The sequence below is a fragment of the Brachypodium distachyon genome, chromosome 2 (assembly GCF_000005505.3).
Source record: "Brachypodium distachyon strain Bd21 chromosome 2, Brachypodium_distachyon_v3.0, whole genome shotgun sequence".
Lineage (NCBI taxonomy): Eukaryota > Viridiplantae > Streptophyta > Magnoliopsida > Poales > Poaceae > Brachypodium > Brachypodium distachyon.
Window position 1 is genome coordinate 45401890 of NC_016132.3, and position 26953 is coordinate 45428842.

At 47.3% G+C, this 26953-nt stretch overlaps 3 protein-coding genes across 5 annotated transcripts; all 3 read left to right on the plus strand.

Moving 5' to 3' along the window:
* Nucleotides 1-61: 61 nt before the first annotated feature.
* LOC100840109 (phospholipase A1-II 2) lies at nt 62-10056 on the plus strand (the record flags this gene model as incomplete). Its single annotated transcript, XM_003566897.4, has 2 exons — nt 62-727; nt 9175-10056. Coding segments are annotated over 2 exons (1299 nt in total), but the record flags the coding sequence as incomplete, so codon positions are not given.
* A 2954-nt stretch (nt 10057-13010) lies between these two features.
* LOC100833576 (GDSL esterase/lipase At1g28600) lies at nt 13011-19556 on the plus strand. 3 transcript variants are annotated; one of them, XM_010233787.3, is made up of 4 exons: nt 13011-13355; nt 15115-15324; nt 15424-15858; nt 19060-19556. In XM_010233787.3, the coding sequence occupies exons 1-4, from the start codon at nt 13097-13099 to the stop codon at nt 19266-19268; spliced, it is 1113 nt and encodes a 370-aa protein (XP_010232089.1). In that variant the 5' UTR covers nt 13011-13096; the 3' UTR covers nt 19269-19556. The 3 variants fall into 3 exon arrangements, with proteins under 3 accessions (XP_010232089.1, XP_003569463.1, XP_024316059.1); XM_003569415.4 differs by having other exon boundaries at nt 15427-15858; XM_024460291.1 differs by lacking the exon at nt 13011-13355 and adding an exon at nt 14615-15031.
* A 239-nt stretch (nt 19557-19795) lies between these two features.
* Nucleotides 19796-22414, plus strand: LOC100840413 (probable long-chain-alcohol O-fatty-acyltransferase 5). The gene is made up of 5 exons (XM_003566898.2): nt 19796-21012; nt 21164-21309; nt 21558-21623; nt 22052-22145; nt 22226-22414. Exon 1 carries the CDS (start codon nt 19879-19881, stop codon nt 20953-20955), a length of 1077 nt encoding a protein of 358 aa, XP_003566946.1. The 5' UTR covers nt 19796-19878; the 3' UTR covers nt 20956-21012; nt 21164-21309; nt 21558-21623; nt 22052-22145; nt 22226-22414.
* Nucleotides 22415-26953: the final 4539 nt, after the last annotated feature.

Here is a 26953-nt window from a genome sequence, read left to right on the forward strand (position 1 = left end):
CTCCACTTGTAATGTTTCGATGGTCAACCTAACTTTGTCAGGACGAAAACAAACAGGTTAACTTGCACGAGCAAGGCCAGAGCGGGGCTTTCAGATCGACCCCAAAGCCAAAGGCGCCCTGCAGGCGATGTTCTCCTACGACGGCATGGCCAGCCGGTGGAGGGAGCTGCACGGCAGCGACAGCTGGGCCGGCCTGCTGGACCCGCTGGACGCCGACCTCCGGCGCAGCCTCATCACCTACGGCGAGATGGCCATGGCCACGCACGAGGCGTTCATCGGCGAGCGCCGGTCCCCGAACGCCGGCATGTGCCGGTACAGGCGCGCGGACCTGTTCCGGCGCGTGGAGGTGTCCCACCCCGGGTGGTACGCCGTGACGCGGTACGTCTACGCCACGGCCTGCGCCGACGTGCTGCACGGCGAGACGCTGCTCCGGCCGCTGTGCCGGGACGGCCGCGCCAGGGAGTGCAACTGGATGGGGTACGTGGCCGCGGCCACGGACGAAGGCGCGGCGAGGCTGGGCCGCCGGGACATCGTCGTGGCCTGGCGCGGCACGCAGCGGGCGCTCGAGTGGGTGGCCGATCTCAAGCTCGCGTTCGCCTCCGCGGCGGGCATCCTTGGGCCGGAGGGCGCCGATGGGTCCGACCCGTCGGTGCACCGCGGGTACCTGTCGCTGTACACCTCCGCCGACCCGGGATCGGAGCTCAGCAAGCAAAGCGCCAGGATGCAGGTACGTACGTACGAACGTGTGTGTGCTCTGCTTCCTTCTTGAGATGAGATTACGTTCCCCCCCACACAATCGTAATTCACAGCTTTGAACATGCATATTTACCTTGCAATGGAAACGGCAATCCACATAGTTTCAGTCTTCTCAGACTATGTTTGCAACACGAGAAAGTTTGCAATTGGTCCCTCAAAATACTATGGAGTTTGGATTTCGTTCTAACTACAGGAAGAGACAAGTTTGCCTTACCTGCCAAAACTGTACATATGCTCTCCTTAGGCTAGACTATCCCAAAGTGGTTTCGGACGATGCGGTCATGGTAAAATTCGATCTATGCTCTATTATTTGTACCTAATAATAAAGACAATAGTGTTTTCGTCGTTGATCTTCGTCCCGGTACGTAAGATTTCCTAGTTTTTCGGCCGTTGTCAAGCTTCCAACTTCCATGGCGCAGCCCAGCAGGCCCAACCTCCTTTTCCAACTTCCATATCGCAGCCTTTCCAAATCCAAATAAAAGAAATCACGAAGAAAATGAGCAGGTCCTGATCCGAGGAGATCACGAAGAAAACGAGAAGGTCCTAATCCAACTCAGATACGCCTGCATCGTCCGTTTCCGATTGAGTTCACGAAGAAACGAGCAGGTCCTGGATTACGTATTTGCGTATTTGCCTAATCTGATGACAGATTCGTATTAGCATATTTCCAAGTATATGACCAGGTCCTGAAAATACTCATAACACCGTAAACTCGTATTAGTGATACACTTGGATCAAAAAACGATCGAAAAGATTAGATCCGGACACATGGTTGTTGTTGCACTTTCTTAGGGTTTTTTCTCAAAATTGCCGGAGACCAGGAGGGATGCTCTGTCCCTCCCTCCCTTTTCTACTCCTCTATTAACAACAACCACGAGGCGATCACCGCTCTGGCGATTCAACCTCGGGAAACCTTTGATGGCCCGCGGTCTTCAATCTCTCTCCCTCCCTGCCGGCAGTTCATGTCTGCTCCTCCCTTTCCTGCGTTCCTCCTCCTTTCCATCTCGAGAAAATTGTCGCGGAAGCCAGCCATTGTACTGTCCTCACGCGACTGAGAGACTGAAGCAGCAGCAGCTTCGTTGCCATAGAGACATCCACCCGCAATCATCAAGCACTGGCGTCAGCAGGCTGGCTCTCCCCACCACCCTGCCCTGGACATTGTCGAAGCGCCGCCCCTCCCCTCTCTTTCCTCCTGCTTGCCGTGCCCGGCAACGCAGACGCTCCTCAAGCTCAAGGCCGGCATTTAGGACGGCAGCACTAGCCCACTGCATGCAGAGCTGGTACCCGAGCAAGAGCCTCTGTGATGGCAAAGACAGGTGGCGTAGGGGGCTTTGCCACCCCCCCCCCCCCCCCCCATGCCGCTCCCCCCTCTCCCCTAACAAATTTCTTGTTTACTTACTAACTATTAGCCAAATCATTAAAAAACAGCTTGAGTGTCTAATTTCACCCCTCCGCCCCCAAGCCTAACTCGCCCCCGTCGTGTCGAATTTATGGCTCCTTCCCCGGAGGCGTCCGATTGGGCCATCATGTTGTGCCACAAGGGTGACATCCTTGCCGTGTAGCTCGAGAACATGGGCTTCTCTGACAAGCTCGACCTTCGCCCGCTCGTCACGCTCCACGGCCTCTGCACCTTGAGCTTCATGGACAACCACTTTGTGGTGACCATGCCCAATATCCGGGAGCAGTTTCTCTGGTGAGAAATTGGCTGACGCCTTCGATGGGGCGGAATGAGGCGAGGAAGGGCAGGCTGACGTTCGTGCACGAGGACCGAGCCGTAGAACCTTCTGACGACGACGGAGGTGCTGGGCAGGAGCTACGATCTGGACGTGTGCTACTGCGTGACGCTGGTGGCAAGGAGGCCTTTGTCATGGTGAAGCGGTTCAAGGAGATTTATTTTATGGTAAGCGGTTCAAGGAGATGAACCATGTGGGTCGAGAGGACCCATCGATGGCCAAGTCTCGTAGAGGGCCTCAAAAAACCGTGGGCCCAAAATTAGTCTTGGCAACAGTTGATTATATAGATTAAGAAAAACAAAACAGGCATGTTTATTATATAGATTAAGAAAAACAAAATAGGCATGCAGGGTGTATCAGACTCCCAAATCGGCCTAGCAAGCCAGCCATCTCCTATTGGGCCGCAACTCCAGGCACATGGATTCCCCGGTACCGGCTGATTTGTTATTTTTTATCGAACAATCAATCTGTTGTGTTGAGAAATAATAATGCATACTTGAGAATATTCTATAGTATTTTGGATAATTGGAGAGTGTTGAGAATTAGCTATGCATACTTGAGAAGTCTTTAGAGTATTTTAGATATTTGCAAGGAGTCTTCTATTGAATATGAGAAGATTGAAATATTCTAGAAGGCTTGAGAGGTTGCATGGAGAGGGCTAACATTTACCGTGAAATACACTAGAACAATTGTTCATAATAAAGCAGGAATTCTTTTGAACAAACAACTGTTCATAATAAATTAGGACTTCTTTTGAACAAACAACTGTTCATATTAAATTAGGAATTATTTTGAACAAAGATATTTGTCCAGACTTGGTCAAAAAAAATATGGGCAGAGTATTATAGAATAAAGATATTTATATGTGTAGTGTTTGGATGGTTTCCATTTGGAAATAATTAAACGGTTTTGTACAAGTATAAATATGTATGCTCCCCGCCCCATGAGGTGTACCACAACAACCATCACACCAAGGAGTGAGTTGAGTTAACATGATGGAGTACTAGAGGCTGAATAATGCGAGTCTAAAGTCAATAAAATGGCCTAATATCAAATTGGTAGACAAAAATACAGATTCTATATCTAATGCTCAAATAGCTTATTTGGATTAATCAAGATCACATGCAAAAATAAAGGAACAATAGGCAGAATAAAAAAATTTACAACACTCTATCTAACAAAGCAAAGTTAAAAGCATATCTTTCTATCTTGTGCAGCTGGTAATTGGCAGAGCTAGCTAGACATGCCGAACAATTTTAGACCTAGTTAAGTATCTTTAATTTTAGACCTAGTTAAGTATCTTTAATGTAAGCAGGTTTATCATGCTTTCAAGAAAACAAGATAACATAAGAGGTGTCAGTCATAATCATAAGGAAAATAAATAGGCGAGAATCCTGAGACACATCTCAATTTTTGCGCATTGCTCCTAATTGGAGTATACAAAGCAGCAACTATTCACACTTTAAGATAAAAAACAAACGGACAACCAGCAGCCAAAACAGTAAACCGAGCCCAGGAGATGCAAAAGACAGCCTCGACGTCCACACACAGATGATAATAATGTGCAGAGTAGGAACAAAAGCAGAACTTATCTTCTTCTTTTTTTGCTGCTGGTAGCGGTGGGATCTGGTGGGAGGAGGCCAGAGAAGAGGACAACGGCAGTGGTTGGCACGCACGGCTGTGAGGCAGCAGCGAGTGGCACGGCTGTAGATGGTGGTGGGAAAGAGGACATGGCGGCGGTGGATGACTCGGGAGAGAGAGGCGGTGAGGGACAGAGATGGAGGGATGGATGGGAGAGAAGAGAGCGAGAACCCTTGATAAGACCCGCAGTACAAGTTGTACAACGAGCGGTGGCGAGCGCAGTACAGCCCGGTAGTACAACCCCCGAATGTACTACAGTAAATCGGCACAGTGCCTATGCCGACGAAACCGACGGTAGCAGCAAAACCAAGAAACCCGTACGCGAAGTCATTGACATGTGGGCCCACGAAACACAGCTGGACTAGATCATTACAGGGGCTAAGAGGATGTTGAAGTCACACAAAAAATGCAAGTAGAATCAACAAAGAACAGTATCACCAAACAGTTAAACGTGACATGGCTATGCTGGCCAAGCGCACATTTCTTCTCACTTAAAGAGGTTCGATATTATGGTTGTGTAGTAGTGAGTAGTCCCTAAAATGAGTGTTGTACCAATATTGTGATAATGAATAAAGAGTTGAGTTCCTTTTAAGCTAAGAGTGGTGTTCCAAATAGTGTAAGTATGCAAAGGTCCTAGAGTGGGTGGGTGTTAGACTCCTGCCGAAATCTTTACGTGTTGTTTGTGATTCGATTTCGTTTTTCCTCTTGAGTAATATTTGATAAATTGAATGATCTTGGCTATCATCTCAATGATTCCACCATTTGATCCCTGATGACAAATATATATTCCGTATAAGTATTGTCATTATAACCTTAACACTAGATCAAAAGATACGTGTGACGAAAAAGAAAAAAAGACGGGGGTTATGAATTCTTTTACATTCCACTTCTCTAGGGTGTCTTATAGAACCTGTGGAGTAACAGCTTATCTGGCTCATGTACTTCCTGAAGCACCAATAACATAACCTTCGATGACATAACCTTCATTCATTAGGTCTCCACCTTATGTGTCACCTTCCTATGCCTCATTCGAGATAATGTAATTACCACCACCTCATATACCCATTGATGTCGGTGGGCCACTATGTCATGGATAAATACAATGCAATTAATGAATGAATGGAAGAAGAAGAAGAAGAAGAAGAAGAAGAAGAAGAAGAAGAAGAAGAAGAAGAAGAAGAGTACTGTTAGGGTACCCGCCGAAATCTCGATCCTGGTCTTCTTTCACTATGGAAGCTTCAATTTTTTTGCTGCCAGGAAAGAAAATTGCCACATCCTAAGTTTTCATTTCAGCAACAGGAGCACTCACATGGTGACATGTTAAGACTTGTCTGCATCTTCAGTAACATAGACCAGAAACCACTCCGTTGAAACAAAATATATGATGAAGAAACCAGATGCACATGAACTACCGACTCCATGATCCGTCTATATGATGAAGAACACAAAATATTTGATGTTAAAAACGCAAAAAAAATAGTGATGTAATGAAATATATAAGGGAGCACCTATGGCTCAGTCGACTGAGAAAAACTTATTTCTCAGTCGACAAGTACTAGTACGCAGAGTTTTGTCTTTCCTCCATCGGTGGTTATTTGTTTGGGTTTTGATTATGTGACATTGAATGTTCCCAGCTTCTGCTTAGTAGTCTCAATTTAGTCCCCGTCGGACCTGCTAGTCAAGGTCTGATGTCTCACCTGAATTGGCCCGTCAGATTATATGCTTGAAAAACACGTATCCGTGTCATAGTGTGTTACTCCGAACTAACTAGAAAATTGTGACCTAAAAATATATATTTTGTAGCACTTGCACAAGTCAACTCAGCCGGAATACCTTTAAATTCTGATTAAAAATAGAAAAAGATTAGTCCCAACACCATGATACTACTAGGGAAAAATAGAAGCATGTTATTTTTATGGGAGTGTTTAGGGATCAGTCAACTGATAAAATAGGAAAACGGAAAGCTCTTATTTCTCAGTCGATTCATTCTTAACCAATCCCGTTTCTTTATTCTCACCGCATTCGGTCTGATCCTAGCCGGGCTTTTCTTTTAGCTAGGTGCGCTTTGTTTTTTGGGTCTATTGAACAAATAGGCCAGCATGAAAATGATAAGATGTCCATTGAGCGTACCATCTAGTTCAAAGCCTGGATCCCGCAATATCACATTTAGCTGGTACATATTCGTCGTTGTGGTTATTGGGTCTTGATTACTGAAATTAGTGTCTAGGCTAGGGTAGGTGTCGGAGAAATAAAAAATCTCTTAAATCTCAAACCCACACAAATAATTCAACTGCACATTAAGAGTCTTAACATGCAACTCATCCTAAAAATAATTAAGTTGCACATTAAGAGTCTTGATGTGTAACTCATCCTAAAAAAAATCAATTGCACATCAAGAGTTTTAATGTGCAACTCATCCTAAAAATAACTAAAATTGCACATTAAGAGTCTTAATTTGCAACTCACCCTAAAAAACTCACTGGCACATCATAGATCTTAACGTGCAAATCACCCTAAAAAAACTAAAATCGCTCATCAAGAGAGATGATGTGCGACTCGCCGAAAAAACTCAATTGCACATCAAAGTCTTAATGTGCAACTCAGCATAAAAAACTAAATTGCACATTAAAGAGATGATGTGTGATTCACCCGAAAAAAAACTCAATTGTACATCAAAGGTCTTAATGTGCAACTCACCCTTAAATAAACTCAATTGCACATCAACAAATATGATGTGAAACTCGGCGAAGAAACTCAATTCCACATCAAAGGTCTAAATGTGCAACTCACCCTAAAAAGTCAAATTCATAGCAAGAGAGTTGATGTGAAACTTGCCCGAAAAACCCAATTGTGCGTCAAAGATATTAATCCGCAACCCACCCTCCAAAAAATCTCTATTGCACATCAATACGAGATATGGTATAATATTAAAAATTAAGAATAATCAATTACTAGAAAATTATTCAATGAATAAGTCACAAAAATTATGGGCACAAATGTACAGATTATCATCAACAAATACATGTACAACTGACACTGATGTATAGCATGTAAAAAAAATATCCCGTGAAACAAAAGAATAATAGAAAAACCAGGGAACAATGAACATATGAGGCCAGCACAGCTGAAGGCTTGATTGTAAGCATAAATAAAGCCAAAGAAGAAGCAAGGTATAAATAAGAAAAAAGAAAAAAAAAAAGACAGACGTGGGCTCGAATTCACTACCTCCAGCTCGCAACTGCACCAACCTGCATTTTACGTGTATTTACGGTTGTTACCTCATATAGTTAGAAGCTCATTGTCTCTACCAAAACACTTGCACGAATCTCGGTGCATGATTGGACGGTTCACTACATCGACTGGGAAATAAGTATTTCTCAGGCGACTGAGCAATAGCAAATCCGAATATATAAGGATGTGCTGAGTCGTGTCATGACTATCTCGACAGATTTTTGACTTCTCTACTTACATCGGGATCAGATATTCAGATGCATCTAAAAAAGAAAAAGAAATACTCCACACTCAAGCCGAGTATAGAAATAGACCCACAATGTAAAATCGTCTACAAGACTTCTGTGATATTTTTTTTTAGAAAATACAGCAACAACTCGGTCTTGGGTGCGCTTCCACGTGTCCAGATTTAACCTTTCCGAATCGTTTTTGGACCTAACTATATCACTAATACGAGTTTATGGTGTTATGCGTGTGTTTTCTGAGTTTATGGACCAAAGTGTTCATTCGCCCCGATTTGAAACCGATCTAACGAATTATACTTTAAAGAGCAATAAATTTCAAATGTGCACTCAGTATTATGGCATTGGCAATCCGGTCGGTTACAATTCAAAGGCTTAATGGGCCTGCTAAAAAGCCCACTGAGCAAACAAGATTCAAAGGTTTGTTCCCAATCTTGCAAGAATTGGACTAGCCAACATATTTGTTTAAGATTTTGTTTGTCCATAAATTAATCAACTTTAGCAAAAGTTAAACTAGAGTTTGCTTAGCCAAAATAAACTAGATTGGATAAAGTAGTACTGACATGCCAAAAAATTGTCAACTGTCTAAAGAAAGACCAATTTTTTGGTGGTGGCCAAAAAACTAACATAATACAGTTTGGCAACAATCAAACACAGCCTACCGAGGCTGCTTTGAGTTGACCGGGGACAGTGGTTTCAGGAGGAAATATCGACCGAGATGCAACATTATTTCAGTTGCTTGAGCTTAACACCACCTCAAGGAGATCATAAAATATGTCGAGTGTGGAACGTACAATTCAATAACTACAGTCTGAGCTAACAAACTTGTTTTTCAATGGGCAAAGTTACTAGAATTTCAAGGTGAGGTGATAGGTAGCAACATCAACCTATTGCTATCTGAAAATTAGTCGTGTACAGGAGATACTGATGTGCTTAATGTAGCGAGCACTGCAATGAACCCGAAAATTCTCGGCGGCAACAGATTGATGTTGAGGTGGTGTTAAGCTCAAAAAGCAGGTGTCGCGCTCGGTGTTATGGATGCTAATGTGATATACTGGTAGGCAGTACAACAAGTAGAACAGGCGGGGAGACAGACGTGAGATAGTCTGATAGAGATACTGAAGGAGTGGAGTAGTGGACAGGTCTGGTAGCTGTCGACTGAAGATGAGATTGTGTTTTGACTGTTGCGGAAGGGAGCTGGTAGTAGTCAGGGCCGCAGGGGTAAATACAGCAGCACTATTGCTTAAATCGAAAAGCGATTGAGAGAGGCAGCAGAGGTAGAATCAAAATGCGTTGACACGTGAATTCGTTGTGATGATCGCGAAAGAATATATTTTTTTCCTTGGAGAGGTCTAATGAATTTACTCCGTTCCATAATCATTGTCTCAAATTTGCTCAAAAATAGATGTATCTATTAAAAAAACGTCTAGATACATGTAAGATTTCGATAAGAATTATGGAACTGAGGGAATATGTTTCTTAGAGAGATCCCATGAGTTTATCCTATATATGTATTGCATAGTGTAGTTTTTTTTTGTTGTAAATTACTTAGCAAGTTCTTGGCCGAACAGGTACTGACAGAGATCGCGAGGCTAATGGACAAATACAAGGACGAGGAGACCAGCATCACAGTCATCGGCCACAGCCTGGGCGCCACCCTGGCCACCCTCAACGCCGTCGACATCGCCGCCAACTCCTACAACAGGTTCGCCCTCAACGGCCGCCGGGCCACCCCGGTCACCGCCGTGGTCTTCGGCAGCCCGCGCACGGGTGACCGCGACTTCCGTGACGCCTTCCACCGCGTCCCGGGCCTCCGCATGCTCCGCGTCCGCAACCGCCCCGACCGCATCCCGCTCTACCCGCCCGTGGGCTACGCCGACGTCGGCGTGGAGCTGCTCATCGACACGCGCCGGTCGCCGTTCCTCAAGCCCCACGGCAGCGAGTCGCAGTCGCACGACCTCGAGTGCCACCTGCACGGCATCGCCGGGTGGCATGGGGAGCACGGCGCGTTCGAGCTCGTGGTGGACCGGGACGTCGCGCTGGTGAACAAGTTCGACGACTGCCTGGCCGACGAGTACCCCGTGCCCGTGGGCTGGAAGGTGAACCACAACAAGAACATGGTGAAGGGGCGCGACGGGAGGTGGGTCCTGGAGGACCATGAACCCGACGACGACTGCGATGACCACGACGGGGATGGTAACTAGTGGGATAGGAAAAAGAGCATGACTTGGACGTCAGATGGCTCTCTGGTGTCTTCTGCCGTTCCATGCCATTGCGTCTCTGTTTCTACCTTCGCGATGATCGTGACAACTTCGTGTGTCTTCTCTTGATTTTTGATCCTGCGGATTTGGTGTTTTGTATTACAGTGCTTTCATCCCTCAGCTTCAAAACTGGTCAAGGTTCTTTTTCCCCTGACCCGAAATCGGAATTTTAACTAAACCGTTGGGCGCAAACATGATAGGTTGATGGGGTACGTAGCATTGCTAGCATTGGTCATAGGCTTTGCCACCGCTAGCGAATTTTCTCGAGAACCATAAATTATCAAAAATCTGGCAAAGCAAGACATGGCAGCCAAACAGAGTACGTATGTCTCGTGGCTATTTTTTTTCCTAAATAATACGAATTATTTTATTCATTTTTGAAAATAATGCGTGGTTTTTTCAAATTGCAAACCTGTACCACCCTCGGCTTGGGTGGGTCAGGCCGATTACCTCCAGTCGGCCTGGCCGAAGCCGGTTAGAGCCAGTCGGCCTGGCCCAGGCCGGGAGGCCAGCCTGCAGGCCGACAGACGCTAATCAGCTTCGGCCAGGATAGGTCGAGTCGGCCTGGCCGAAATCGACTGGGTGCAGCAGCAGGATAACATGTGCGGGCCTTGGTCGGGTAAATGTAAATATTCATCTGTTCGCGATAAGGCAAAATTAGGCTGACGTGACGAGCTAGCTGCACTCCTCAGTGAGCACCTTGGTTCGCGATAAGGCAAAATCTGGCCCCGTCTCTTCTCACCCGAATACCCCTGCACGCACCTGGCCGCCCGATCGACCGAATGTTGGCCCGCTGCTACACCCAGTCGGTTTCGGCCAAACCGACTAGATCTATCATCCTGGCCGAAGCCGATTAGCGCATGTTGGCCTGGGCCAGGCTGACTGGCTCTAATCTGCTTCGGCCAGGCCGACTGGAGGTACCCAATCCGAGGGAGGCCTAGATTTGCAAAAAATTTTAAACCACGTATTATTTTAAAAAATAAATAAATAATTCGTATTATTTAAAAAAATAGAAGTCTCGTGACAGTACTTTCATCAAACGACCACTAACTTTACAGTAAAAGGTTAAACAAACGAAAAACACACAATTCATAGGCACTACCTTCAAGAAGGGATCATTGCATGTGTGCCAATGATGACGAATCCGTAGGTTTGTATCAGGATTTTCATACCCAAACCTGAGCTTCGACGCATCATCTTCAAGAAGGGCACGACACAGACGTGCATCAACATATATTGTCTGATTATGATCATGTGTTTCCACCGGAGTGCCCATACTCATCGTCGAAGACCCATGTGCCATCAACATCTGACAGGTTAACGTCACCTTGCTAGCCGGATACCACCGGAGAAGATACTAGAAGTTTAGACATCTCATATCGTCTTGTTTCTAGTCACTGTCGCACTACCTTCGGTCCAATAGCAACATGCATGACTTGACATCTCCATAGGCGGCTCCATATGAGACGTTATGCGTAACACCTGCTGGCAACATCATAACTTGACACCTCCGCAAGTAACACCACACGTAGCACTTGACGAGCCGGATCGAACCCAATCACCGTCTAGGAAAGGGGGCGTCTCATACCGCCACCAGCCTAGGAAAGGCCATAACCATCTCCAGATCCAGCCACCGAATCGTCCACACGACCACTCGTTTGGTTATTTGAATACAATAGTTGATTATAGGTTAGTTTTGGCTCAAATTGGAGGACATGACGACAATAATGCATCAATTGTAATGCATTGGTACCTTACTAGTGTCTGTATAAAATTGAGTATATGCTGAGGAGCACGCCAATTTAAAATTGATTAGTGGTGCAAACATTTTGTTCCATAATAAGTCTAGGGTTTCCCCTAAGATTCATCGGTATTATAACTCTGTAATACAAGGCACTGAATTAAACCAATGATCTTGTGCGGGAAATTCTGCTTTTTAAATCTAGACTTCCAATATTGGCATAAAAAGGACTAGGGACTAGGGAGTGTATATTTATAACTCAGAATGATTTTCAATTCACCAACAGTCGGATTTTTGTATACCTTACCATTTTCATACAAAAGTCTAGAGCCTATCTGCGCCGTGGATAGAAACAGATGACCCTATCATTGTGTTATAGTAGAAACGATCGGGTGTCTTTGGGACAGCTCTAGCTCCACCGGTTTGGTGGAGTTGGTCATTTGTAGATTCAATGTTTTGTGAAGTTGGAGCTGTGGATAATTTGGAGATGTTTTGTAATTTTATTTTATATTGCACTTCTAATTAATAGTAGCTTCATCTCCACACAAAAAAAAGAAATTATGAATGACCAACTCCACATCAAATCTGTAGAGCCGAAACTGTCCCAAACACACTCGGAGAAGAATTCGAACTCCGGCCAAATTCCATGAACTCGCTTTGCTCAAGCGCAGAGAATCGCCCTTTCAGCTTAAAATGACTCCGCACATGCCGTCCCACTCACGGAGACGGACAAAATGACAAGTGAACGCCTGCCAATTTCGTTGAGACCCACACATTCCTGGACGGCTGGACCTTGGGCTACCAGGGCCACCATGCATTTCGTGAACCTATGCATGGAACGAAACAAGATAGAAAGACGGAGAAAAGAGCTAGAGTCCACAGACAATCAATCCCAAAGGACAACCGATCTGCATCACGCCATCTGGCTGCTCATGCTGTACGTCCTGTGTTCACGCATGAGAAGGGGACGAACGGGGTGAGATGTAATCTGTTTACTCACGACCATCGCGGGCATGCATACTCGCCAAGATGGGGAGGTAAAAAAGACGTGATTGGTATTGCACGAATTTGTTCAGAAGAGAGCGTGGGAATTTGTTCACATAATCAGTCTTAATTACTTCGTAGTTCAGCGTTTCACAGGTATACATGTATGCCTGTATTTATGTTCGCATCTATGTCACGGTGTTGTCTATTTCCCTGTTGATTGTACGTGTGCTTGGCTTCTTCCAAAACTTGGACGGCAACCTGGCATCCATCCACCCATCCTGGCCTTCCCCTGCGCGCGAGCCTTCATAAATGGCATGCGGAGCTCTGTCAAACGCCCAACAAGATACACCGGCTGCCTACTTGGCCTTTTGCTAGCTCCTGCTCTTCCATCCGCCCCCCCCCCCCCCCCCCCCCCCCCCCCGCTGCTTCCGCAGACACGCTCACAGCTCTCTCACTGGACTAGAGTCACCTGCAAATACATAGCGGTGTGCGTGTCGAGCTCCCATGTGGTTCCTGGGAGGCCATTTCTCCCTGGCGCTTGCTGTGTCGTGTGCTCTGCTGGGCCTTGGGGACGCCGCCAGCTCGGCTCTCGGTTGCTACTCGCGCGTCTTCAGCTTCGGCGACTCGCTCACCGACACCGGCAACTATGTCCGCCTGACCGCAAAGAACCCCAGCCCCTACGGCGCGCCGCCGTACGGGAGGACTTTCTTTGGCCACCCCACCGGCCGGGCGAGCGACGGCCGCCTTGTCATCGACTTCATCGGTGAGTAAACTGCTTCTGTCTGCATTTGCTTTCAGCATTTTGCTTACTCAATTGCAAATATGCATCTTTGCTTTAAGATTACCCAGGGAGTAGCAAGCCCTGTTTGGGTTGAAACATGCCCTTGATTTTTATCCTTGACTCCAAAAGTAGATAGATTTAATCCTTATTTATCACAACAGCCATATTTCAAACTTCTAAGTGGTGCGATGATTGATGATGTAACGGTGGTTTCTACGTACACACGTGGGGCATGGTCAACTAGAAAAAACAAAACAAAAAACCAGCAAAAACAGCCGTGAGGAATTAGAAAGGAATCTGGCAATTTGAAGAAAATATACAAATCAGATTTTTTTTAGAACAAATGTATTAATCCTAGAAATTTACCAAGAATCTAGAGATTTACAATGAAAACATAATATGCAATATTTGGAACTATTGTGGAAAAACATAGGAATTTTGAAAGCGCACAAACAATTTATACATTCATAAAAATCAACATATTTCCATGAATATATTTCATAATTGTTTAAAGAATTTTTCAAATATTCCTGTTTTACAAAATAGTTTGGTATTTCCCTTGATATGTTCGGATGTCCCCTCTTTTGAAATTCCTGGTATGTTTTATATTTTCTAGAATATTTATACTTTGGTATTGCTTATATATTTTCTGAAAAATCTGGTCTTCTGTTTTCTGTTTTTATCTATTTTATTGTTTTGGTGCTATATGTGCGAAACCACTTACATATCATCGATTATCATCGATCATACTACTTGGGCTACTATGGTAAAGGGATCAAATATATCTGAGGGGAAAGTTATGGGTCTTGTATTGGAGTTTGGGTAAAACCAAACTCGACCATTAGGTATTTGAAGGCAGCACGCATGCATGATATGATGATAGAACGTATTGTGTACATATTTGTACACCAATAATTAAGTTTTTCGTAGTGGATATCCAAGTAAATATATAACACCGGTACACTACAAGGTCATGAGTGATGAGTCACTACACTACAAATACGAACTCGCTTTTAGTTTTGTCTACAAATTAACTCTGGCTTTATGAAATTTTCACCCAAAGACATACAGTAGTAGATAAATGGTCTCCATCAATTGGCAGTGGAATACTAAAAAGCCGGTGTTCGTATTCGATTCTTCAGCTAATAGCACGAGAAACCGAACATCTCCCGGACCACTACAACATGATATGTGCGTACCAATGTGGTATTGTGGCAGCGTCTTTGCTCTCCGAGAAAAGCGTGCGACCCTTGTTGATGCACAAGGGCCAATTAAGGCTGGTGTTTCCGCGCTTATACAGCTGCGAAACCCTGTTCATGCACAAGTTTGCTGTTTCCGTGCTTATACGAGTATATATAGTTTCATCGTTTACAACTATTGGGATTACAGGCAACCATGGTCCGCTAACTTTAACTTGTGCGTAATAAATCTAGAAGTATCCCCTTCACCGAAACAGACACAGTAGGTACGGTACGTATAGCATTAGCAAGTAGTATGAGTTAGGTCCATGACTCCATACATGTACGTGCAAGATCGAAGATAAATGCTGCCATTGATGATTAAATTGGCCCATCGCATGGATGGATGCTGCAACTTGCAAGCTGCTTCTAGTCATGGGAGGAGAGGAGGACACGTCGCGTGCCTAGACGTTCCCGAACGTTTACCTCTGCCTTAAACTTTCCGATGGTTCGTGCCATGCAATGCAAGCACAATTAATTCGAGTCTTGCTTGGCGTATGCAGCGCAAGAGTTTGGTCTGCTCAACATCACGGCCATCCAGGTGGGCACGGCTCCGGCGGACTTCCAGCACGGCGCCAACTTCGCCATCATCTCTGCCACCGCGAACAACGGGTCCTTCTTCGCCGGCAAAGGGATGACCATCAACCCCTTCTCGCTCGACACGCAGATGCTCTGGTTCAGGGCCCATGTCCAGCAGCTCACGCAGCAGAACCGTAAGTGTCGTAGTACTAGTGATCACTGCATGCCTTCAACCAATGAACGTCGACCGGATCAATAATCAACAACCGTACGGGCGTGTGACATTTTCATAGCAGTCGGCATCAACGTGCTAAGCGGCGCCCTGGTGGCGCTGGGCGAGATCGGCGGGAACGACTACAACTTCGCGTTCGGGAGCCCCGGCATGACGCGGGAGCGGGTGCGCGCCTTCGTGCCCGCGGTGGTGGACAAGCTGGCCGCGGCCGTGGAGGAGCTGATCGCGATGGGCGCCAGGGCGTTCATGGTGCCCGGGAACCTTCCCTTCGGGTGCACGCCGCTGTACCTGCGCCGGTTCGGCCGGAGCGCCAGCGCCGGGGACTACGACCCGCGGACGGGGTGCCTGGCCTGGTTCAACGCCTTCGCCGAGTACCACAACCGGGTGCTCAACGCGCGGCTCGACGAGCTCCGGCTGCGCCACCCGGACGTCGCCATCGTCTACGCCGACTGGTACGGCGCCATGATGAGCATCTTCCAGTCCCCCGGGAAGCTAGGTATGTATGTTCACGTGTGCATCTTCTTCTTCTTTTGGCTCTTTTTTTGTTGTGATGATGGCGACATTGCACTGCACCCAATCACCACCGACTATGATGGTAGTTTGTTTGGTGCACCTCTGTTTCTTTGGCAACACTGTGCCACCGTGGGCCGAGTACAGGCTACAGGGTTACAGAGTGTATATAGTTAAGCAGTTGTGGCCAGATACGCACAAGCAACCAAGCACGTTGTGCCGCAGACTGTTTTCCAATAATATACTTGGGCCATCATCGAGGGACAATGGTCACGTGCACCGGTGCACTTAGCTTTGGTAAATCTCCAGCTAAGCAAGAGTGCACTTCTTTTTTCCCGAAAAGCCAAGACTATGCAAGAATAAGCGATTTCAGTGATTTACCCAACCCCAAACTAGTGTCCAAACATATTGGAAATATAGGAAGGAGTTGGTAAATTAAATGTCACAAAAAACAAAAACAGCTATCACACTAACCGGTTCCAAGAAAATCTTGTATGGTTTCATTCCGATCACAGAAGACATATGCAACCGTTACAATTTCTCTTATCAAGGTTGTCCTTTCTGAGAACAACACCAAGACAAAGGTACCAAGCAAAAATCTTAATTTTAAAAGGAACCTTGAGATTCCTGGTAATTTTGCGAAGAAACTGGCAATTAGAGTTAATCAGAGTCTATAAAAAGACGCAGACAACTAATCAGGTTGGTCCACATGATGTATCAGAACAAGCAGAAGCTTAGCACACAACTCCTTCCAAGCTGTCAACCATGCTCCATTGATAACGCTTCGACCTATAATTTTGGATATGGTCTTGTAAGGCCTATTCGCTTGCAACAAGAGCTTCTTTTATCTGAGAAATTATAATGACAGGAATTAATAGAATTATCCATCATATAATGAAACCAAAAGGACATGAAACATATGCTAAAATATATAAATCATTAAAAAAATGACGAATGAGATTTAAAATATTTTCATCTGACACCTGTATTTGATTTTCGTCCATATAAGACCGAGACAAACTTGCACACGAAAAATCGTGATTAAAGAGGGCAAGTGGAAACATACAAGGAAAACAATAAGCATACGTGTGGATAAAGGCAAAGACGGAGATGGGCCATGACCGGCCTAGGGCCTAGAAAAATTCCTTGCCCACATTTTAGAAGGTATAGGATCTAAGCCCACCATAACTTCGAGCACAAATGTTTGGGTGAATTTTTGGCCCAAATTGTATTTTGTCTCAAGACGGTGACAATGGTGCCATAGATCTTGAACGCGGACGAGAGACGCTGGGGCCGACACCTTCCTGAACCTTGGATAAACACCCAACAATTCTCATGTCCGTCTCACTCTATTCAAAATCTGCACATATTTTTTATTAAAAAAAGGCAGTCCGATTGCCATTATTCAATTAGGAAAAGAGCCGATTACCATGGATGAATTCTACACAACAGCCGGCAAGGCCAGAGAAGCCACCGATGATGATCCCAGGCTATGTGACCTATGTCTGGGTCATGGGGCAACTATGTTTTCCCAAAACTGCACACGTTAACAATGCAATTTTAAGTAATAATATGTAAATTTGAGTGACTGGGTTTTTTAAGATCCAGAGGCCGTCGCCCGGTTCCATTTGAAAATGAAACCAATGTCTGATACAATGTAAGCTCAGGAAAGAAAATCGTCCTGGGTTTAGAAACATACCATTCTATGGATGTCTACGTTCGACGTCTTTTCACCTTTCCCCTCCCATTGCTTGGGATCTCAGCACGGTTTCACATGCTATTTTACTATCCATTGGAGGTTCTTTTTTACCTTTCACTCACGGTAGTACTTCGTTATTGGTCTCGTAGGTGTATTTAGCCTTGCTAGGTGGTCCTTTCTTGATTCACACAGGATTCCACGAGCCCCATGCTACTCGGGTCAGAGCGTAAGCTAGTGATGCTTTCGGGTACTAGACTTTAGCCATCTAGGGTGCGGCACTCAACCGCTTCGCCTAGTAGCACAACGGTTGCATTGCTCGCCCACAACCCCGTTTTCATGGTTTAGGCTGCTCCCATTTCGCTCGCCGCTACTATGGGAATCGCTTTCGCTTTCTTTTCCTTTGACTACTAAGATTTTTCAGTTCGTCAGGTTGTCTCTTGCCTGCTCATGGATTCAGCTGGCAGTTTAAAAGGTTCTCCATATCTATGCTTATTTTCAACTCCCCGAATTAAGCATTTCGTTGCTTGCTACGCCCTTCCTCGTCTCTGGGTGCCTAGGTATCCACCGCAAGCTTTTCCTCTTTTGGACCTAGCCATTAACATCAAGCCTATGCCATCCTAAGGTGCTACTAATTGGAAGGATCTTATCAACATCCATGAATGCAAAATTATAGATCAAACTGCCGAATTGGCAAAATTCGGTGCTTTCATAGTATCCTCTTACAACTTTCATCATATTGTGCTCTCCAAAGAGCAAATCTTTTCAAAATCTCAAAACAAAAGGTGCTGAGTTGGAATCCCATTCTAAGGATTCTTGTGGTTCCAGGGAATCTAGCTACAGGAGAACCAGGAACTGGGAGCTCTCCCCTTTTTCCACCCGACTCTTCGATCTTAAACTTAAGAAAATGTTGGTTTTAAGAACGAGTGATTGCCCTTCCCTGACCCTTACCGCCCAACCGGAGAGCGGACGGCTAATGTGTTCCACTTATTGAATAGAATCTATGGTCGGTCCGTGACCCTTGGACGCCGAAGGCGTCCTTGGGGTGATCTCGTAGATCCTACGTGGTGGAGACAATCGGGTCGGCACATGGATTTTTCTTCCTTTTGCTACATTTCACTCAAAGGGTTGAAGGGAGATAGTGCATCAGGTTATTCGCAAGGGCCAACTTGATCCTCTTCCACAGGGATGCCAGATGAGGCAAGTCTAGGAGAGCCGCTGGCTTCAACTATCGTCCATGTATGATCCATACTAGATCTAACCAACTGCTCATCCTACTTGTTGTATCTTTTTGATAGCCAATATTTTTTTCATAATACAGTCTTTCAGTGGCATGTTTCAGTTATTTAGTGACTGGGGTTTAGAAACAGTCCTGAGAATTAGCAAAAGTGACCTTAATAAACATTTGAAATTTGATTGTTAAAAGAACATTTGAATTTGAAGGAGGAAACGCAACAGTAACCACTAGTAATGCATCTGCTGTCGCTGCAGGATTCACGAACGCTCTGCTGTCGTGCTGCGGCAACCAGACCGTGCCTTGTGGCCAACCTGGGTGTACCGTGTGTGACGACCCATCGACGTACGGCTCGTGGGACGGGACGCACCCGACGGAGGCAGTGTACAAGGTGATCGCCGACGGCGTGCTGCACGGGCCGCACGCGTCGCCTCTTCCTCTGGCCAAGACCTGCCCTCCGAGCTGAGGAAACCTCTGCTTGGATTTTGCTGATTCTTAGAAGAAAATAATTCATTCTTTCAGTGAGGCTGTATAAGATCGTCTGATTTGTGTAATACCTCTGCTTCGAGTAGTGGTATTGTGCATCGATTGTAACAGCTTCGGTTCTGAACATAGGCGAGGTTGACAGTTTCGTGTAGACAAGAAAAGCAGAGTCTGTTCTGCTCCTCTGCCGGAAGTGTAGAGTACAGATTGCATGTCTGCTGAAGTACCTACCATTGACAGAAGTGCTTCATTCGTTGGCGATTTTTCACCACCTCGTTGCGTTCTTCCTTGTAGTCACACACAGTATTTTCATGAGCAATTGGGCGCTCCGTAATCCACGTACAAGTAGGTTTATTCCGTTCCCTGTCAAAACAAGGTGGTTATGCAGGGTGCTCCTGCTTGGAGCTGCTCTCCCACAAACCACATGACCCGCGCCGCACGCCGCACGTACATCTCCCTAGGCGTATATAGCGACTTCACCGCACCGGGTGAACTGATCACATACCATTTTACACGGGCTACATCGTTGGTAATTGGTTGGCTCGTTGCCCGCAATTACCAATTGTGATCAGTTCACCCGGTGCACAGGCGCCATGCAAGCCCTCGAGCAGCCCACGATGGCGTCGGAGCTTAGGGCGCTGGCGTGGACGACGCTCCTGGTCCCGGTATGCACGGTCTACGCGCGCTCCGCTTGCCGCCGCCTCCGGCCAGGACGCGCCCGCCTCGCGGCGCTATTCCCGACGTTCCCCGTGTTCGTCTACCTGCCGTGCCTGTTCAACTCCCTCCACCTTCGCCTCCTCTCCACCTTCTTCCACACGTGGCTCGCCACCAACAAGCTCATCCTCCTCGCGCTCGACCTCGGCCCGCTCCACCCCTCCCTGCCCCTCCTCCCCTTCCTCCTCTGTGCCGGCCTCCCCATCAAGCTCCGCGCGGCCCAGCAGCCCACCAAGACCAACGATTCTGCGTCCGCGCCAGGTGGGCCGCCCATGGCCGATTTGCTCGTCCCCTGCGCCCGCAGCTTCCTCTTCCTCACCTGCCTCGCCGCGCTCCACCCGCACACCGGCCCGCTCCCGCTCTACGTCCTCCACTACCTCTACTGCGCGCAGATCTTCCTCACGCTCGACCTCGTCTTCTCCTCGGCCGGGCTCGTCGCGGCGACGCTGCTGGGGGGCGCGGGCATGGAGCGGCAGTTCAGGGCGCCGCTCGTCGTGGCGTCGGTGAACGACTTCTGGGGCCGGCAGTGGAACCTCATGGCGGTGGACCTCCTCCGCGCCTCGGCGTACGGGCCGGTGCGCGCGCGCTGGGGCCGGGACGCCGGCGTGCTCGCCGCGTTCCTCATGTCGGGCGTGCTCCACGAGTGCCTCTACTGGTACATGACGCTGCAGCGGCCCACGGGCGAGATGCTGCTCTTCTTCGCGCTCCACGCTGTCTCTCACATCGCCGAGCGGTGGGTGAGGATGGCCGGGCTTTGGCGGCTGCCCAAGGCAGTGGCGTACCTTCTCGGCACCGCCTTTATGGTTGTCACCATATCGGAGCTCTTCTTCGGGCCGTTCGTCAGAGCTGGCATAGACGTGCGCATGATGCAGGAGGCCGCGGCGGCAGTGGAGTCGCTTAGGGCCGTCGCTAAACAACTCATCGTTCGTCCCTTCGTGGGGTCTGTTTCCGGTTAGAGATCGACAGACCGCGATTACATTCGGCTGTCAGGGTAGGTTCTACAGATACAGACGGTAAATATAACATCCGCGATGGTGCCGATCGGACGACCAATGATTGTTAATTAACAAGGAGTTACATAATTTATCTTACTTAATCACCACATAAGTGAATCGTGATGCGTTCGCTGTTCATACCCGTTGTTCCATCCTATATCATCTGCAGAGTGTCCCCGTAAATGAATCGTGATGTGTTCAGATATCAGAACTGTACTTCCAGTTGAGAGGTTTTTAGAAGTTTTCGACAAGATATGTGAAGTTTTCAGCCGGATAGTTCAAGCGAAACGTTTGGGCTGCTTCTTTGAACTAACAGTAAGTACTCAACTACACTCTCCTTTTTAACACTAGTGAATTTGTTGGGCACGTAGTTGTCAGAAAATTGTATCTAGCCGTTCCGGGTTAGAGTCCTTTGCTCCTTGCTCAACAAGTTGACGCGGAGTCCTGCTAAGAGAGCCAAAAGATCGAACTCCTCATCACAATAAGTTTTGCGTAAAGAACTTTAATCGCATAATCACATTTTTCATCATATTGCTAAGACTTTTTTTAATCATTTTATTCAGCTAGCACAGTTGTTTCATACCTGGCCTGAGTGCATCGACGAGTACCATATCTCAGATTGTGACACAGTAAGACTTTATTCCTTCTTTCTTATATAAGTGTGGGGTTATTTTTGTCATAATGCGATTAGTGTATTTGTAAACTTATTGTTGCAGATTTATTTGCCTTATGAAATTTATGGGCTACATATGTTGTTCATCTTCAACCTTAGGAAAAAAACTGTCTATATTTTGGATCCGCTTCCAATACCATTTTGGGGGAGCATTTATTTAAAACTATAGAAATGGGTAATAATTTAAACCTTGCCCTCAAAGTTTGCAAACCCTGGATGGAACGGTGATAATATGTAAATGGGAACGTAAAGTTTCTAATGTTGTTCCAACGAACTCTCACGAGTACGAAGTTTCTCACTTCCACACAATCTTATCTCATTTGTTTCAACTCACATACTCATGTTACAATGAAAGGCTGGACATTTGGTTTTCTATGTATGCAGTGGTTTGTCTGGAGTGGTTTGTCAGGACATTTGGTTTCCAATTTCATGCACTCATGTTACAATGGAAGACTACATTATCCAATTAATACCGACGGTTGGTATTTTTAACATGCTCATTTGTACCAGTTCATCACATGAATGTTTTGATGACAATGTTTTATGACGCATGTGTAGGGTGGTTTCAAGCTCAAACAACGATTTTTGGTGCATATTTTAAAGCATGAATTCAATGAAGCTGTAGACAATATCCCTCCCGACCATGGAACGAGACGCTCTTGACCGCATAAAAAAATGGTTGTTCACCGATTTAATATAATAGTGGATAATCGTGTGGACTGCTTGTATTTTAATTATGCCTTCTGATTTCCGTCATTTGTTATTTTTTGGTACCTAATCATAATATAGTTATGTGCTCGTGATTTTATAGATTGCACGCGCATGTTTGACATTGCTATATAATCACAACAATTTAAATGGTTCAACGAGAAACAGTAATAAAAATTAAATACAAAAGGCACGTATCGTGGGCTCACTAGTTCTCGGGATCAAATATTTAACCAGATTAATGTCGCATGAGAACAGAAACCATTTATGTTTGTTGTAAGAGGGAAATTCGATCTCCCTCTATGACAAAGAAACTCTACTCCGGCAAGAAAGACAACTCTTCCTCCGAAATATCTATTAAAACAATATTGGTATAAATAATGTACATATTATTGTTAGAGCAAATGTTAACAACTAATGCACCTTTTTCGATTATTTAAAATATCACGCAAGGGAATGTCCAGACTTGTATTTTCTGGCTTGATAACTGGACTGGGCATGGGCCCTTCATTGTGGGCCCTAGAGCTCTTCATGATTTCTTTTGTAAGAAAAGATTGGTGCATTTAGTTGGCAAATACTACCTTTGTCCGGGTTTATGTTGGCTTTTGTGCCAAACTTTGACCAACAATTATACAAATAACATTTAAGATATATATATGTATATATATATATATTTATGTATGTATGTATATATGTATGTAAATAAAAGTTACACCATTAGAAATAGTTTTCCGATATGAATCTAACGATATCTCTTTTGTGTCAATCTAAACTCATATAACTAATGTAATTTTTTGTCAAAGTTTGGCATAAAATTTCGTGCGGGCCTTACATACCAGGACGGAGGGAGTAGCAACTACAAGCGTGTTGTAATATAATAAATTCCTTACATGGGCCGGACCATAATCCTACGTGGCGACGACCAAGTCAACGAACCCCAAAGACCGGTCAAATCGCCAACAAAGCATAGCCATGCCAACTAAGCGTCGGTCAAAGGAGTCAAAGAGTCAAGCCCCTCATGCCATGGTCAAAGGAGCTAGAGTAGGGCCAAGAAAGCTCTAGGGATGAATTTATCACTTTACCCTCGCTTTCCTTCTCCCTCAAGGGTAGCCATGGTCTTTTGTCATGGACCCCTAGGCTATAAATACCCCCCATGGGGCATGTATCATTCACTCTCCATTAGAATAAGATCAAAAGGGAGAGGGCTAGAGCGACCTAAGTAGCCCGCTCTCGAGTGCTTGGGTCGAGCCTAGTCTCAACTCGACCTCGGGGACGCGACTTGAGAAGCCTAGTTTCGAGGTTCCGGGCCGTCTAGTACGACCTCGACTCGAAGTAGAGGGATCGGGTTAGAGTCTCGAGGGTATCCTAACCTTGCTACTTGGGAAGACAAGTTCGGCCCAAATCCGAGGCGGCCCCTGTAGATCTCTTGCCATAGGTGACTTGGGAAGACGAGTTCGGCCCAAGCACTTGGCTAACGACCCCCTCGAAGTCTCTCCTAACATAGGACTAAGTCGTACCCGCAGGGTCGACCGAACCTATTAAAAAAATATCGACGTGTCAACTTGTCTCAAGTGTATGGCGACATTCGCTATAAGGCCGGCGTACACCCACTACACATTATTCTCGCATTTGTGCCATCAAGCATTGGCACCCCGTACTCCTGTTGTTTTCTAGAACAACAACAGTGGCGCCGACCGTGGGGAACTCTCGCCGCAATTGAAGATTTGATGGCACCGACGAAGCCTACTTCATCGGGTGTACAACTTGCCGCGAAATCTACACGGTTACAAACAAAGAAAGCAAACGCCTCGGGGGCTCCCGAGGAAGGAGAAATTCTCACCAATCTGGACGCCGCCACAAGCATGGGCGCCACAACGGAGGTCGTGGCCGCACCCCCGCTCCCGGCCATCCCCGAAGGAGCCGAAGCACTCGGAATCATCGTAGGCGGTCCTTCGGTCCTCACCGACGTGGTGGCAAGGATCAGCGAGCTACCCGCGGTTACCGCCCCCACAAGGGACGCGGAACTCGGTATGACTCGTTCAATGGGCTTCGCGCCGCCTCCCCTGCAATCGGTAGTAACCTTGCCCTCAAAGCCTACAAGGGGAAACAATGTGGCATCAGGAGGATCCGCGCCGGAAAACCAAGGAGTCCCGGCTTACGACCCCTCCAACCCGGGACTACCTCCATTGACGCTCGCTGCGATCGCCCATGGAGCTCCTTGGTACCACCCATATTGGGGACTTCCGCCGCACGATGCTCTCCAAGTCGCACACGCTCCAAACCAGCCTTGCTTTGCGAGTGCCCCGCAAGTGCCCCTTGCTCCCCCCGCCGGGGCCGAACAAGGTGGCAACCAAGCTCCGCCTCAAGGTGTGCCCCGCGGAGAACAAGATCCCAGCGTGCACGGAAACGAGCAAGTGGCGGAGTCCGGAGCCCTTGCCGAGGGTGAAAGAAATCCTCGCCGACGCTCCGACCCTCCAAGAAGACGCCGAGATCCCTCTCCGAGTGATCTTTCTAGCGATGAGAGCGACCCCGACGAAGGAGGATCTCGTCACTAGAAAAACCATAAGGGCCGACCATCTTGTAACCCGCTCACGCGGGAATCCAAGACGCGGCTTTCCCGCCAAGGTTCTAGCCACCGATGATATGGCCATACGACGGAGAGTCCAACCCTCTTCAATTCCTAGACGTCTACTCCACCGCCATACGAGCAGCGGGTGGAGGCCCCACCGAGATGTGCAACCTTTTCCCACTCGCGCTCACCGGGATGGCGCAAACTTGGTTTTATAACCTTCAGAAAAATCCCGTGCATTCGTGGGAGCGCCTCCAGGAGGTCTTCATCGCCAACTTCCAGGGAAATTTCAAAGGACCCATGCAAGCTCACGAGCTTTACGCCGTGAAACAAAGGCCGGGAGAGTCTCTCCGAAGCTTCTTCTATCGCTTTGCGAAGGTCCGAAGCCAAATCTCCAACCCGCCATCGACGACCGTGATCGACGCTTGCATGCAAGGCCTTCTCCAAGAAGAAGTGAATCGCGCTCTAAGTCGCAATCCTCCAAAGACGACCGAAGAGCTCTACCGAATCTTGCAAGAATACGCTCGGGACGAAAATGAAGATATCGCCAAGAAGGACACGCCACGCGGCATGCCCGAAGGGACTCCCTCGTCGGATCAGCCCCAGGCGTCCGCACCATCTTCCAAGAGGAAGAGGAGGCGGGGGAAGAAGGCGCCCGGCGACCAGGCTCGAAAGATCTTCGCCGTCGAGGGGCAAAACTCGTCCCAAAAGACTTGGCAGCCCAAGAAGCCTCCTCGCCCCGCCGAGGGAGGCGCCGGAAGATGCCTCATCCACAATTCGGTGAGCCACAGCACCGAAGAGTGTAATACCCTCATCGCAGCTCGTGAAGAGTTCCAAGCACGAATGCAGGCCCGACGCAAGGACAAGAAGGCGCCCGAGGCCCCGCTCCCTGCCAACGTCATCCTTGCCGACCCTGCGCCCAAGGAAGAGAACCTCCCATTTCAAGAACCCGCTCACCATGTCGGGGTGATACTCGGGGGCTCCGCCACAAGATGGGGGTCAAAGAGACAACGCAAGGAATATACGCGCGAGGTTAATGTCATCAGAACCTTCACTCCAACACCACCGCCCAAATGGGCGAGTGTACCCATTTCCTTCACCGAAGAAGACGCTAAGGGGATACGCTTTCCACACGACGACGCCCTCTTCGTGACGGCCATCGTCTCAAATTGCGAGCTCAAGAAAATACTGGTGGATGGCGGGAGCTCCGCCGACATCTTGTACCTGAGCAGGCTAAAGAAGCTGATGGAGCCGCAAGGAGGATACAAGAACGGTTCCTTGCAACCGTCGCTTTACCCCCTAACAGGCTTCGTCCCAGGCAAGTCCATCCAGCCGCTCAGCCAAATTGAGCTCCTCATGACCTTCGGAGATGCCACTAATCATCGGACCGAGCTCGTCCTCTTCGACGTGGTGGACATGGAGGCCTCCTTCAACGCCATCCTTGGCAGGACGACCCTGAACCACCTATGCCCTGCCGTCCACCACAACTTCCTATGCATGAAGATCCCGGGCCCAAAAGGCGTGATCACGGTCCGTGGTGAGCAATCCTCCGATAGGAAGATGCTATATCGCCACGAGACTAAGTGCGCCGAGAAGGGAGAAGCGTCCAAAAGCGTCCACATGCTCTCGGGCATAAGGGAGTCCAAGACCGATCGCCCGGAACGCTACATCCCTAAGCCCCTCCCCGAGGGAGAGCTTAAGGAGATATGCGTCTTCGACAACGACGCCACGCGCACCGTAAAGATCAGAGCCGACCTCTCGATCGAACTCGAGAAGAAGCTCATCGACCTACTCTGGGAGAACTTCGACCTTTTTGCTTGGTCTCCCTTCGACATGGGAGGAGTCTCACGCAACGTCATGGAGCATCGACTCGCCGTAAGGCCCGACAAGGCGTCCGTGAAGCAAAAACTCCGAAAACTCTCCACGGAGCGAAGTGAGGTCATCAAGCAAGAAATTGCGAAGCTCTCCGAGGCCGGGCTCATCCGAGAAGTTTGGCACCCCGAGTGGTT